The sequence below is a fragment of the Synchiropus splendidus genome, chromosome 1, assembly GCF_027744825.2.
Source record: "Synchiropus splendidus isolate RoL2022-P1 chromosome 1, RoL_Sspl_1.0, whole genome shotgun sequence".
Lineage (NCBI taxonomy): Eukaryota > Metazoa > Chordata > Actinopteri > Syngnathiformes > Callionymidae > Synchiropus > Synchiropus splendidus.
In genome coordinates this window covers 64602900-64617333 of record NC_071334.1, presented here as the reverse complement: position 1 = coordinate 64617333, position 14434 = coordinate 64602900, and the positions used below count along the sequence as shown (strand labels likewise).

The 14434-nt window shown below is 39.2% G+C and overlaps 3 protein-coding genes across 19 annotated transcripts in view; 1 reads left to right on the top strand and 2 right to left on the bottom strand.

Moving 5' to 3' along the window:
• The window catches only part of LOC128760894 (peripheral plasma membrane protein CASK-like), a 32253-nt gene extending 27447 nt beyond the window's left edge, over window positions 1-4806 (bottom strand). For all 16 annotated transcript variants that reach the window (XM_053868623.1, XM_053868673.1, XM_053868647.1 and 13 more), the window contains exon 1: window positions 4133-4806. In XM_053868623.1, coding sequence (XP_053724598.1) covers window positions 4133-4191 — 59 coding nt within the window. In that variant the 5' untranslated portion in view covers window positions 4192-4806. The remainder of the gene's footprint in view (window positions 1-4132) is intronic.
• A 1624-nt stretch (window positions 4807-6430) lies between these two features.
• Window positions 6431-10375, top strand: cenpl (centromere protein L). The gene is made up of 5 exons (XM_053875572.1): window positions 6431-6506; window positions 7235-7397; window positions 7467-7709; window positions 8386-8964; window positions 9331-10375. The coding sequence occupies exons 1-5, from the start codon at window positions 6442-6444 to the stop codon at window positions 9403-9405; spliced, it is 1125 nt and encodes a 374-aa protein (XP_053731547.1). The 5' UTR covers window positions 6431-6441; the 3' UTR covers window positions 9406-10375.
• A 1394-nt stretch (window positions 10376-11769) lies between these two features.
• LOC128765121 (FUN14 domain-containing protein 1) lies at window positions 11770-14343 on the bottom strand. Of its 2 annotated transcripts, none has more exons than XM_053875583.1 (5): window positions 14231-14343; window positions 13572-13737; window positions 13408-13483; window positions 13132-13266; window positions 11770-12687 (listed from the first exon to the last, which is right to left on the bottom strand). In XM_053875583.1, exons 1-5 carry the CDS (start codon window positions 14253-14255, stop codon window positions 12610-12612), a joined length of 480 nt encoding a protein of 159 aa, XP_053731558.1. In that variant the 5' UTR covers window positions 14256-14343; the 3' UTR covers window positions 11770-12609. The 2 variants fall into 2 exon arrangements, with proteins under 2 accessions (XP_053731558.1, XP_053731566.1); XM_053875591.1 differs by having other exon boundaries at window positions 11771-12687; window positions 13138-13266.
• Window positions 14344-14434: the final 91 nt, after the last annotated feature.

The window sequence follows — 14434 nt, the reverse complement described above, 5'->3', positions numbered from 1 at the left end:
CACAATCACTTCAACTTCTAAAATATTTGTCCAACTAATGGCAACCCCCAAGAAACAGATTTTGTTTGTTTAGCCATGCAAGAATGCAATTGTTGCTTTGGAAATGAGAAAATTGTTTGATATGTTACATTAAAATTGCATTTTTTTTATCAATGCATTATCCATTTTTATCAATGATTGAGGACGTGTTTTGCTGTGACGCTGCAACAACTAGAATAGTGGCAGGCTGCAGTGGCTCTGATCTAATGTGGAGCAATGAATCTTATAACCTCTATTAAACAATAACATGGGGTTGGATGAATCTGCCACATTTTAGGCACCAACCCCATTTTTAATGTCACCCCGTGGTTTCAAGGAAATCGATAAAGAAACCAAGTCAGTTCACAAACAGCAAATGTTGGAAAAGATGTCTGCAAAGCACAAGGACAAATTAGAAAACAACTATCCTGGGATTAGCAGGAATTATTCAGGCGTTCAACAGTCGAGGACGAAGAGAGCGTGTTATTGTCTGACAGGCTGTGCTGACATCACCACAGCTGTGCAGAGTGGGCTCGCACAAAACGCCCACACATGGCTCATATCCGATGGCGGCAGTCTTCAAACCCAGACCCAAAGTGGCAATCTTCGTGAGAAGAATGTGCAGGGTGGGGCGGGTGGATCACTCACAAGCCTTCATTTCTGGATTAAGAGACACAATCTCACCAGACTCCATGCCATAGACTCCATGGTGTTGTGAGGTGAAAATTGTTGAGAACACTCTCAGATTATAGCCAGTTCCCTTTCCTGATAGAGAATTGAAGCAGAATAAAGCCTCACTTAAAGGCAGGATTCAATTCTATTCATGTTGAATGAATGTCGTGAGTAAGGGAAAAGTGAAATAAATAGCTAAGACGGCACACATCTCTTCCACAACTGTAACTTCTTTCAATAATGGCTCGCAGAGTGGAGTCAAGTGCTGACCAAGTAGAAGAACAAATTACTTTGCTTAGTCCTTTGGATATGTGGGTTGCATTTTACAGCAGAACTCAATTAGACAATGTTAAGGAAACAAGTTCAGAAAGGTTTAGTGCAGCTTTCCTGATGCAAATGAACAAACTCTTTGAATATCAGAGTGGAAATTAGCATTTGTCGTGCATGACAAAAAAATATAGAGCAGTGATGCCCACAGGACGCTAGACTCACAGAATCAGAGTTGAAGTTCTATTCTAGGAACCATGTGGGCTACTCCAGGAGGACAGAAAATACACACACTATTTGCTTCATAGGACTCTCTCTGTATAAGCATTAAACAATCATTGAGGGTAACATCACTTTACTCTGATTTGCTTTTAACTCATTGACACACAGGTGAAAAAACTTTATCCCCGCAGTAAAGACGTTTTCTGTAAACAACACAAAGTAGGAAAACATGCATAATATGTATTCATTTTCCTAGACACCCGTCCAACATAAGTATAACACAGACAGTGGCTTTACTTCATGTTTTCTGATAGCCCTATTGCTGTGTTTCTGAAAAGTTCAGAAAGAAATTTTCTCTCTCTGTTACCAAAATAACTCCCAAAAAAAGAAAACCTTCAGGAAAAAGATGATTTGGGACCGAAAAACTAATTCAGAGTTCCACATAACTGAAGTACTTTACAATACAGATACTTCTCCACAATAAGCAAAACCATTGAGCTGAAGCTCACTGCTGATGCTATGTAAAAGTCTTCTAATCTGCTTCTAAGATATAACAGCTCCATATCAACCGGTAGCATTACAGCAGTGAACACCACACACCAGTGAAAGCCCCAGATGTTTGCATTGTAAGTGCATTTAATTAAGTTCCTCATATACTTGAAGGTGAAAAATTTAATAAATGCATTTGTCGTAAAGAAACAGTCCTCCGTACATAAACTGTGATTTATTTCAGTTGAACAGACGGGGTCTAGAAGTTGATCTTACATTGCAAAAGCCCAGTTGACGGCTTCCGCTGCTCTGCCTAAAGGACTATGTGGGTGTATAATTACACACTGACCAACTTTGAAGCAATAAATATGAAAGCGCCCGTTTAAAAGTCAGGCCAATTTAACACAGCTAGAATGAACAAAGGTTTTAAACTCATTGGTTTGGACAAAGCTGCACATCCTAATACCTGTCTCTCTAATGAGCACCTCAGGCCTGAACTCAAGAATACTTCAACTGCAGTCGTGGTGCTTGACAACTCCAATCTGTGTCCGTTCAGACAGCATGGATTCAAGAATGGTGTGAGTGCTTCAAAAACAGGTAACTTGTAGTTTTAAGGATTTTCAGTCTTTTTAAAATCCATGAAACATTGAAGTAATCGCTAGGGGTTGTACATGAAATCTCAAAATAAACAATGAGGATCCGTGTGAACAGGCAGGCTCTGCCCATTATTTACCAGACAGTGTATATTCCCTGCAGGAACATCATTGACGCACAATGACCAGCACTGATCAATAACCTGTGTCATCTTTCAGGAAAGTTAATGTAGCCAAATTCCGACACTGCTGCTCAAAGCTCAACACCACTATCGGGAGTATCCAGAATTAAATATGACCCGCGCTATGATGTCTGGGACAACTACACTCTGGTCAGTTAAAATGTAAAAATATGTTTGCCATCATTGGCAAGCCAATAAAAATTGAGGCACTTCCCCCACCACACCACGAATGAAGACATTCTCTGAGGGGAACAAAAACAGACACCTTGTCTGAACAACAATAGGAGCTCAGAAGGAGGGCCGGTCCACATTAACATGTTTATGGATCAAGTGTGAAAGAACTTGAGGTTGCAAGTTCAAAAAGAGCCGCCGTGAGTCCACGAGGTAAAGTGTGGCCAGTTTGAGCTGTGACGTCCCATTAATTAATTTCACTTTTCTTTTTGTTATTATCAATCTAGAAAGCCATCAATGTGCTTGTATTATTGTGTATTTGTATCCTTAATGAGTGTGACCAAACCAAACAAATGACAATAAGTTATCAAGTGAGACGTAGTGACATAGAAGACTACAAATTTGAACCTCAAACTTTTTAAGATAGTCCATTTCAACAACCAAATCCTAACATGAATTGCATGTTAGATATTCAAAGTGGTTATTAAACTTAAAAACTTTAATCTGCAACTCAAGGTTTTTGCTAGAGCTCCAGCAACTCTTCAACACAGTCGATTACATGCTTTTAAATTAGATTAGATATCCTTTATTTGTCCCACAGGATAGTCATCAACAGCTTCGACAAGTCAAGATGTCATCGCTCTCTTTCACTGGTGTGATTGTGCACGACTAAGCACAATCTACAGGAAGAGGTTAAATGGCTGAGGGTCTGAGACCATTGTGATCAAAGACATCAAAAGTGTGGGACCATTTGACGCATCAAGGACTTAAGTGAGCTGCCACTATTTATCACGCTAAAATCAGACATGTTTGAAAAGTCATCTACCCATTCACATCACACGCCTAGTAGCCAGTGTATCGTTTAGGTAGTCAGTGACTAGTCGACAAAATCAATCAAATCGATCAAAATCATCTTTGGTTGCAGCCCTATATATAGTCTACAATGCTTAAACCAAGAGTTAAAGAAGCACTGCTGTTCCCAGGATCAATTAGTAACCACAGTAACATAAAGTCTGATGAACAGTATTGCCTGCAGGGTCAAAGGAGCTTCCCAGGCAAACTTAATGGAACTTCATCCCCCCATAAAGAGCATTTGAAGAAGGGGTGGGGTGGTAGACTGGGCACGGGTTAAAGCCCAGTTTGCAACATTAAAAAAAGGGGCAGATTGAAGAAGCCCCGCCAAGCTATATATATATATATATATATATATATATATATATATATATATATATATATATATATATATATGAAAGAAAGATCATAAATAAAATAAATGGTATGCTAAAAAAACAATGTCATACTTTAGTAGACAAAAAAATATTGTCACTTGGCGTATATATTCCTAATTTCTAATTGTGTTTTAACGAACCATGTGTATTCAACGAAGATGTTGGTTGGTATAAGGTAGTCTGAATGCTTAGGTCACAGCCATTACTGCAGTCATAACAGTGTAGTAGAGGATGAGTGGCTGAAAATGACTGAATGTTGAGTCTGATCAGACTTAATGGCGGTACTTACTTGCCAATGACTTCACACAGCTCGTAGACATCCTCAAACAGCACGTCGTCGTCCGCCATAGTCTATAGGTAAAGGGGGGATGCTCGCCGGATCTCCCACCCACAATCAATGGCAGCCTTTATTTGAAGCAGTCTGCGATGGACTGCGTGGTCTGGACCTCCCTGGTTGTCAATGTGACGATAAGCAGTGGTCACCGTGAGGTCCAGGTTAGCCGGCTAGCCACATTAGCTGTCAGTCCGCGGCCCCACCTTCTGCTGCTGAGCGCTCGGGAGCTAGGCTAGTGGATAGCAGCGGGTGTGGAGATCTCCTCGCTCATGTGCAGGAAAAAAATCACCGTTGCATCCTTCAGGCTGAATGAGGCTTCCACATCGATAACGCCCTCAGACAAAGATGCTCCTTTCCCGAGCTGGCGACGGGAGGACCGGCTGCTTCACCGTTATAACGCCGTGCACACCCAGTATCTGCTTTATCCCACCAGGATCTACAGAGAGCGAGCTGGGCGCAATGTGCTTCAGCTCCCCCCGTCTGAATGGACGGCGCTCATGGCGACGCCTTCAGCGTATCTGGGTGTGAAAATGCATTAAATCCAGCACACCATCACCCTTCCTTTGCCGAATCCGCCTGCTCTGATGCTGGCCGCTGCTCCTCCGACTTCCAGAAATGCCCGACTCCTCCCTCTGTCGTCCAAGAAACTGGAGCCGAAATGGTTCCGTTCGACGGAAGCCCCCCCTGTTGCACTGCTGCGTGATTTGAGCCAAAATGGCCGCCATCGGGACCGATTTAAGGGCAGTTTCCTAATCTTCCCTAACAGCAGCATCCAGGCTCACCCGCGCAAGCGTCGGCCATCCACAGCCATCGTCTTACGTCAGCCCTTCTTTTCTCCATCGTTTATTATGCAGTCTACACCACTATCTGCCCCACTGGACGATATTAAGCGGTGGCACATATGTTATAAAAACAAACGGATCCCGCTGAGAGACTATTATTTTGTACGCTTGTATTTATTTCAACATTAATATAGAGCCTTATCGGGGTCTGTAAGCAATTAGTTTCTCTAGAATTCAAAATGCTGCTCTTGATTTACTTCTACTTACCTCGGTCAGTGGTGGTCTGCAAGGGATGAACCTATATTGATGTATCAATATCTTTAGTGTGTAGTTATGAGCTCAGGTTGTTGTTGTTTTCCTCTGCCCAGAATGTAATATATTATCTGACTGTATAGTACTAATACAAAAACTGGAACGCAGGACTAACGCATAAGTGACATGTGGTGCACATTCTACCACACTTTCCCCAACTTTCTTGTCATGATTGAATGACATGGTTCAAGTGATTTTAGGCACTAAAAGGACTGTGTGGACTCAACGAATTGCCCTACTTCAATTGACAATGAACAAACTAATAAGTTGTAAGATGAAGGATTGGTGAACGCTTCACTAAATAGTCAAAGTGGACCACAAGGTTGCGCTGTTTTGCTCTGAAACCATTTGCAGTTACCATGGTGCTGCATCCTTTCACGCATCATTTGGGAGCACCCCAATTGGTTAAAGTCCATCAGGCGCCATCCTTTATCCGATTGGCTGTTGATGTGGTCATCTAACCGACAGTTAAAATATCTTGTATTGAGCGTCATGTATGTGCGTGTGAAATATGGCCATAAAACCAGGAATCGTTAGATGCGTATGAGGACTGCTATTTAAACGCAGATGAATGGAAAAAATGAGGCACAGAAGAGAGAAGTGGCTGTTTCCATGGTAACAGGGAGAGCGGTCTGTCACACACACACAGACACACGCATGCCCGCACACACCCTAATTGAATTTTTGTATTTTAATTATTATTTATGGACGAATAGTACTGATTAGAAAATGATGGATTTTCGAAGCGTTTTAGATGTAAACTGTAAAACGAACTTCTGCTTCCTGGTTGGTCGCTATTGACTGCAGCAGATAGTCGCAACATAAAAGTAGATACGAGAGGAATTTTAGCATATAATGACTCTCTGAACGCGCACTTCAATTTATTTCATGTCATAGCACCAGGGACCCATTCCATTACATCATTTAGTTAAATTACTCGAGTTTATATTTCAAATGATATAAATTATTCATTTATATATGTTTAAAACAAATAGTGAGAAAATTGTCCTTATAATAGCATAGTACTTACATTAAACGTCTTAATTCGTCGATGGGCTATTTGAGTTTACAATACCTTTTATTGTGAAATTAAATACTGAACTTCATGCTTTTCCTGTTTGGGTCGCTTGGATTGGCCGACTTGTACCACGTGAGTGTTTGGAAAGCGCGATGTTCAAATCGATTTCCGGCTGTGGGCGCCTTAGCCAAGACGTCATGGAGCACCGTGAGAGCAGGTATTGTTTTAGAAAGTAATCGTGTTTGTCCTGAAAATGTCCGCTGTATATGCTGGAAATGTTTAATTCGGTCTCAATATTCCTTATTTGTTCAATACCGAAATGTTTTCCGGGAGATAAAGCCTAAGATCGTTTTCCTGCAGTTCAGCAAAATGGGCCGTGAAGACTTGTCGGTTACATTTTATGCTTGAATTATAACATGCCAGTGATTCAAGTCAATTCGACACTACGTACAGATGGCTATAGCTTGTTGAGGCTAATGGTTTGCTAAATTGCGACTAGCTAACTCTGAAACTGCTCAAAGAACAGTATGTAGCACTGATTTTGATTAAAATGTTTTGTTGCTCGTTTGTTTTGTTAAACAAATAATGCGCACCATTGTTAGGTAAAAGGTTTGAAGTTATCTGTTACTATTAGTTTTGAGTATACAGTATACTTATTCCAAATCGCGACGAGAAATTCTGGATAAGCAATTGTACAGTGCTGATCCAAAGAGCTCTTTCTGTGTTCTTGGAAACACGATACAATGTGACCAAGAGCACAATCTCTTGTTTTTTGTTTGTTTGTTTTTTGTTTTAAATAACTTGCATCATGTTGACGCACTATACAGTTCCATCATGAGACAAAAATCAGGAAGAGAGTTTTTTTTTTCCAGCATGATATCCTGCATGATTTTTTTCATTGCTGTAATTCAGTTGCGCTTGATAGTTATCCATCTTCTCCTCTAGTGCGCCGAGGACCCCATTTACAAGCATTTCTCTTCAGAGGAGAAGCAGGAACAAGAGCTGCCGTTTGTCATACCACAGCAGCATCGGAACCGCCTCAAGTTATCGATTCAGGCCTCGACGATCAGCACCAAGAGAAAATCCCCAGACGTTAACCGACAACACTGTAAGAATGGGTTGTAATGTTGTACTTGTCTTACATGACAGCAACTTTTTTTTTGTTTTCAATCCTCAGGAGAAGGTGAACGTTGCGCTACTGGCCGGGCAAGAGTGGCGACTGTCGTATGTGACTCCTCTGCACCAGTTCAGATACACCCAGCTGAAGGTCTACTCCCGGCAGCTTTCAGCATTCCTTTTGGCTGAGAAGCAAAGGGGTATTGCTGTGGATGTCGAGCTGCAGGGCAGCTTCACAGTCTCCTTCTCTATGGTAGATTGGATGACCAACACGGATGATTATGCCAAGACTCTTTTTATACAGGTAATCTCAATCAATCTCATCCTTTCTTCCTCATCAACATGTTACTATGCAGCCACATCATTTTAACCATGTTTCAAATAGCACAGAATGTTCCAGGATTACCCTCACTCGTGAATTCCAACTTAATTTTTTATGCATATCAATATCATTTTTGTTTTTGTTCTTAGCAACAAGTAATGCAAACATAAAGCAGTTCAGAAGTGAAGTATATATCCAAGTATATAAAGTGTCTTCAGTGCAGTGAGCTATTGAGGATTCTGGGGAAGAATGATTCTTTAACCAGATTGTCCTGCATTTGACACTCCTGTACCTTCGTCTTGAGGGCAGGAATGTGAACAGACTGGGTGGGTGTTGTCCTTTGTGATGTTGCCGGCTCTCCTGAGGACGGACGTGATGAAAGACTGGAGATATGAGATATGAATGTGTTATAAAATAAATGTTTATCTTTTTCATCTGTGAATTCAAGGTATGTTCTGTATGTGTTGTTGAATGCAACAAGGCAATTGGAAGTGAAGTTTACATGATAGAGTGTACTAGTCGGCGTCTGAAGCATATGATCAGTTGCAGATGGGGGATTAAAAGGCAGCACCCAGAGTTGCAAATAAATTCAAACATATTTGGGACTCACATTTCAGATTCTGCTCTTTTAAAAATTGTATCTGTTTTTTACTTTCAGGTCAATTCCAAGTCTTTGTTTGGCGCTGTGGATCAAGCACAGAAGTCAGTGTGGAAAGGCTGGCTGTCCTGCAATAATGGCGAACCAAATTACCTGAACTCCTTACCGAAAGACTTAATTTTGCTTCCGCTGTTTGGCTGTAGCGGCTCAGAGGTCATTGGCAGCCTAGTCAAAAACTGGTTCCAGTTAAACTTTGACTGCTGCTTTGGCCCGCTGGAAATCAATCACACCAATCTGCAGTGGCTAGCAGCTCTTTGGACTAACTGCCACAATGAGACGAATATTCAAAATCTGGAATTGGTCTGGACTCTTCCGGTTGTTCCCCTGCTGCACGTTGCATATAGCATCAATTCCAAGGAGGTTTGGGAGCTGTGGTGCAGCGTGAGAAACAATCCACGGGAGGAGGAATGTGGAAGTGAGGACATTGATGACGAGAGCATTTACATTGAGGAGGTATTAAGGTTCATAAAGGGGCTGCAGACTCACTTCTTCAGACACTTCAGATTGGACCTGACGGCAGGAAACCTCAGTCAAGTGTCCACAGCTGTGGGTTCGGCAAAGCATGGCGGAAGAATCAAGGTACACTTCACTGTTGTGTATGAGGCTATGTAATACAGATTTTTTTTACAGGGTGAATGTATAGAGATAATACTCTAAACTGTTACACGATAATACTTAACAGAAGACTGTGCAACAATATGCTCTTGTTTTTGGAATTTTAGTGGCACAATTCAGAAGAAACAGAACCAACAGAGGTAGTTTTGGTTAAACCCACAAAAATTCTCAATGATACTACTTTGATAATACTTTTGCTAAAACCACCCATAACACTCTGCTCACTATCCGTGAATTGTTTTAAGAAATAAATCTAATTTTTTATATGGAGAGAGAAAAAAATAATTGGTGTTCAATTTATGTTCATCACATTGTTTTTCTATGTTTCAGATCAACAACGGCAAACACTTGATGAGCACGCTGACCCTGCTGACAGAGTGTGCCCTTCTTAAAATGCCTATTTAAGCATATCTGTACATTGCATGGTAGCAGACAATTATTTCCATCACATTTCTGGACTTCTTCCAATTATGTTGCATGTCACAGTTTCCTACAATTATGGATTTAATGTTTTTTTCTTTCTTTTCTCATTTGCTTTTTCCACTTGTGAATACATAATTGTGCATCACTGTGTAAATTGTTGTCTTTTATCCATTTATAGTTTGAATAATTTCCTACAATGTTTTTGCATTTTTGTTTATATGTTGTTTCTAAATTAAACACAAACATTTCATAAAATTAAAAAGGTTTGGCTTAATTTAATTGAAAAAGAATTGGGTCTTTTCAAGATTGGTGTTGTATTGTCAAGTTGAACTCAGGCTCACTAGTGAACATAAAACATGGGTTTTTTTTTTTCATCACACCCAAAATTTAGAGCAAAAAACAAACGTGGCTGCATGCTGGAGGGGCAAACCACACACACACATACACATATTTTGGCAATGTAAGAAACTCGATAAATTTTGGGGCTGAGTGAAAAAATAGACACATTATTCCGGTTATATTTGGGAAATATAAAGCAATATGTGGACAATAAAGATGTTTGCCTTCTAAACACATTATTGATGCACGCAAGATAGCGATCACTAGAAACTGTGACAAAGTAGATACATCTGAGAAAGACTGGCTAAATATTGTAACAAAAAATGTACATCATGGAAAAGATGATCTATATACTTTGAAAGAAGAGGTGTTCCAAGACACGTGGAGAAAAGGGACTCTTCAGGAGTTCAATGGAAACAAGAGAAACTTGATAATTTTGAAGACTGAAGGAAGTTAACATAATATTGCAACTTTTTTGTCTCTTTATTATGTTTCATTTTCTTCTTTTCTCTTGTTAAGTAGGGAGTTAACTAGAAGTTCATCGCAACTGATCACATTTCGAACCAGAATGATCCAATTTAGCTTCCCGCTGTACTCATTAATATAAACATCAAAGTGGATTTTTTTCATTTGGTCTTTTCTGGTTATGACATTACATTGTCTCATGCAGTGCACCTGGAATTGGTTGATATATGACGCCTGAGAAAGTTTTTAATTTGCATTATTTGTATTGATAAGTTGTTTTTATCTGTAATGAATGAATCAGAACTAATATCTGAAAATTCCCAGCCTTGACTTTGAAGAAATTAAAATTGGATGACTTGATTATCACTTCTGTATTTTACTGAAGCTCCGATATTTAACGCGACATAGATTTCATCAAGAATGTATGATTGAGAAGAAAAATGAAGCTGACCAAAATGCTTCTGAAACTTTATTTGTCAACAAACAAAATGGTTAGATTCAAACTCTGGTCAAAGAAGTAAACATAATGCACCATGAGGATAAATGACAAAAAATAAAATAAAAACAAAGTGGACTCCAGTGCGTCAACATGATGCAGCTTTAAATGGCAAAAGACAATGTTTTTGTCAATGCTCCAACATTTAGTAGTCATGCTCACACAAGTGTACTATAATTAAAATGTTTCCTCGTGTTCATAGATGCTTCACTGTAACACAAAATGACTTCTATATCTGTTCATGTGGCTGCCTATTTACAGCTTTCACTGCAGTTATATTTACATAGTTAACTTAACACAATTGTACAGGACAAAGTCAAGTCAAAAAAGCATCATAACTCACATTTGTAAGTAAAGGTTGGTCCTTACGTTTTAATTTTCAGATTAATTAAAGCTCTGCAGACTCACATAGATCATAGTGACATTTTCTGAGAAAGACTGGCTAAATATTGTAACAAAAAATGTACATCATGGAAAAGATGATCTATATACTTTGAAAGAAGAGGTGTTCCAAGACACGTGGAGAAAAGGGACTCTTCAGGAGTTCAATGGAAACAAGAGAAACTTGATAATTTTGAAGACTGAAGGAAGTTAACATAATATTGCAACTTTTTTGTCTCTTTATTATGTTTCTTTTTCTTCTTTTCTCTTGTTAAGTAGGGAGTTAACTAGAAGTTCATCGCAACTGATCACATTTCGAACCAGAATGATCCAATTTAGCTTCCCGCTGTACTCATTAATATAAACATCAAAGTGGATTTTTTTCATTTGGTCTTTTCTGGTTATGACATTACATTGTCTCATGCAGTGCACCTGGAATTGGTTGATATATGACGCCTGAGAAAGTTTTTAATTTGCATTATTTGTATTGATAAGTTGTTTTTATCTGTAATGAATGAATCAGAACTAATATCTGAAAATTCCCAGCCTTGACTTTGAAGAAATTAAAATTGGATGACTTGATTATCACTTCTGTATTTTACTGAAGCTCCGATATTTAACGCGACATAGATTTCATCAAGAATGTATGATTGAGAAGAAAAATGAAGCTGACCAAAATGCTTCTGAAACTTTATTTGTCAACAAACAAAATGGTTAGATTCAAACTCTGGTCAAAGAAGTAAACATAATGCACCATGAGGATAAATGACAAAAAATAAAATAAAAACAAAGTGGACTCCAGTGCGTCAACATGATGCAGCTTTAAATGGCAAAAGACAATGTTTTTGTCAATGCTCCAACATTTAGTAGTCATGCTCACACAAGTGTACTATAATTAAAATGTTTCCTCATGTTCATAGATGCTTCACTGTAACACAAAATGACTTCTATATCTGTTCATGTGGCTGCCTATTTACAGCTTTCACTGCAGTTATATTTACATAGTTAACTTAACACAATTGTACAGGACAAAGTCAAGTCAAAAAAGCATCATAACTCACATTTGTAAGTAAAGGTTGGTCCTTACGTTTTAATTTTCAGATTAATTAAAGCTCTGCAGACTCACATAGATCATAGTGACATTTTCGACCTCATGGCCATAACAACAGCAGGTAAAGTCACGTATGGCACTCATCACCCCCCTGCTGACTTATGATTTGCAACAAAAGTCATGAGATTTGGCACTGAAGAAAAGTCTTACGACAGCCTTTCCGAGTGGGGAAAGCTATAACAGCAACAATCATTCAGCAAAACAAATTGTTCACAACAATAATAGTAAAAAAAATAACATTTGGCTCCCAGCACAACATGAGATGCAACAAGCATCACCAGTATACAGCCACACAGCACATACTCGAGAATAATGCACTGCAAAGTCGGACCATTAGAACTGAGATGGAAATACGAAGAAGAATAAGATACTGCACGATGGACTTTATGAAGCTTTAGGAGGCCAAACCCAGGAAGAAACCCCCAACAAACCCGCTGGACAGGACGATGTTTCTCTTGATGAAATCGGTGGCCTGCAGAAAAAAAAGAGAAGAGCATCATGTAGCAACAGGGTGCAGTGTAAACAGTTGAACACTAGAGGACGTTGTCTGAGGGCAAATGAATAGTCAGAAAGCCTTTTCCTTCACAATGAAACGATAACAAAATAGTTATTTATAAATGAAAGACTTAATTATAGGGGCTTGCACAATGTTTTGAGTAAGCAGAATTTCTCAGGAAAAATACAATGACCAAGACCAGTTACTTTGAAAGAGGGCATTCTTGTCAAGCTATGTGTTTTTTTAAAGAGGCCACTTGAAGACGAATATGTATTGACACAAACAGTCATGCAATATGCTTCTGGACTCATAGAGGTCAGAAACGTCATTCACAGGTTTGTTCAATAGTCTAGGTAGGCATAAAAATGAAATGCTGCAGAGATGCTGGTGGGACAAAAAGGAAAAAGCCGTCACAGATACCTTTACCTCCTCAATGAACGTGTTTATCTCTGGAGCTGCTTTGTTGGCCTTCTTCTTTAGGTGCTTCTTAGCTTTATTTACATCCTTCTCCACCTTCTTCCAGTCAACCTGAACATAGCCGCTGTGATTGGCAATCTGCAAAAACAGACACTTGTCTTAGAGTTCCAGTTACAACAGTAACTACTACCGGATGAACACAGTTGAGCACTGTGCTTCAGCCATGAAATGAGAATCTATTTGGCCTCATGAACTCCAGATACACTCATATCAGCCTACCTGCAAAAGTAAGAATCCACCACCAACTGCAGTTGCAGCGATCTTACCGACTCTCTGGAAGAGGTACCCAGTGCACCTAAATTAAATAGGAAAAATGTAGTTCAAAAATAGTTATTTTTAATATTTAGGTTTGACGTCTAGGCTTGTAAAGGAGATGTCCCCACCATCCTGTCACTCCTCCCATCATCAGTTGTGTTGCAACAGAATATTTTTCAGCAATCGGGCCAGAGTTGTTTCCAAATACTCTGCTCCACCATTGATGTCTTCGGGCATACTCTGTCAAATCCATCACCTCATACACCTCCTCCTCACTCTCGGGGTCCTCCTGACCTGTCGTGAGAATAATTGATAAAACATCAAAGACATCCACTAAACATCAGCATAAAAAAAGTGAAGTCACAAGCTATTAAACAACACGAGACAAATAAATAAATACGCATTACATATTAACAAATATCGTGACAAAATAAATAAACGGAACAAAATGCTGATTACAAATAAACGTTTCACCTAGTTGTTTAATATGCGCAATCATATGGAAGACATTCATCATTACAAATTCATTAGAAATGAACGATCCACCAGCTTATCACTTTCACAAATAAACAAGCGTAAGCGACCGTTCACCAAGTTATAATATAGATGTTTTCATTCGAAAACATCTACATGGCGAGCACGAAGAGCGTTACTCCCAGTGATGTGTAATTGACAGATATTTTGCGAACAAATGTGATGTGACATGGCAACTTCTTCATCTAAATATTGTGCATCAAATAATAAACGGTGAAAATGCGATATTTTTGCTGAAAACGGGATGACTAACCTCCCCTCTGGCCAGTGGTCGCCATTTTGGAGAAACTAGTTATGTCACAAGGATGTTGACAAAATTAAGACACGCCCATACCATGACGCTATGCCACGTCCGTGCGTATACGTTTTATCAAAAAATTATTTCGTATTTATTTTTTCATGACATACAAAAAAGTAAAAAGCACATTTAGTTGGTGCCTTGTTATTATTACGTTTG

What these genes read in the sequence shown, in the direction of transcription:
- cenpl (XM_053875572.1), top strand. Translation starts at nt 6,442, where the DNA reads ATGTTCAAATCGATTTCCGGCTGTGGGCGCCTTAGCCAAGACGTCATG. An exon ending in AGACGTTAACCGACAACACT is followed by an intron (nt 7,398 to 7,466) that starts GTAAGAATGGGT and finishes TTCAATCCTCAG; the next exon opens with GAGAAGGTGAACGTTGCGCT. An exon ending in CCAAGACTCTTTTTATACAG is followed by an intron (nt 7,710 to 8,385) that starts GTAATCTCAATC and finishes TTTTACTTTCAG; the next exon opens with GTCAATTCCAAGTCTTTGTT.
- LOC128765121 (XM_053875583.1), bottom strand. Translation starts at nt 14,255, where the DNA reads ATGGCGACCACTGGCCAGAGGGGAG. An exon ending in GACCACTGGCCAGAGGGGAG is followed by an intron (nt 13,738 to 14,230) that starts GTTAGTCATCCC and finishes TTCTCACGACAG; the next exon opens with GTCAGGAGGACCCCGAGAGT. An exon ending in GTGGATTCTTACTTTTGCAG is followed by an intron (nt 13,267 to 13,407) that starts GTAGGCTGATAT and finishes CTGTTTTTGCAG; the next exon opens with ATTGCCAATCACAGCGGCTA.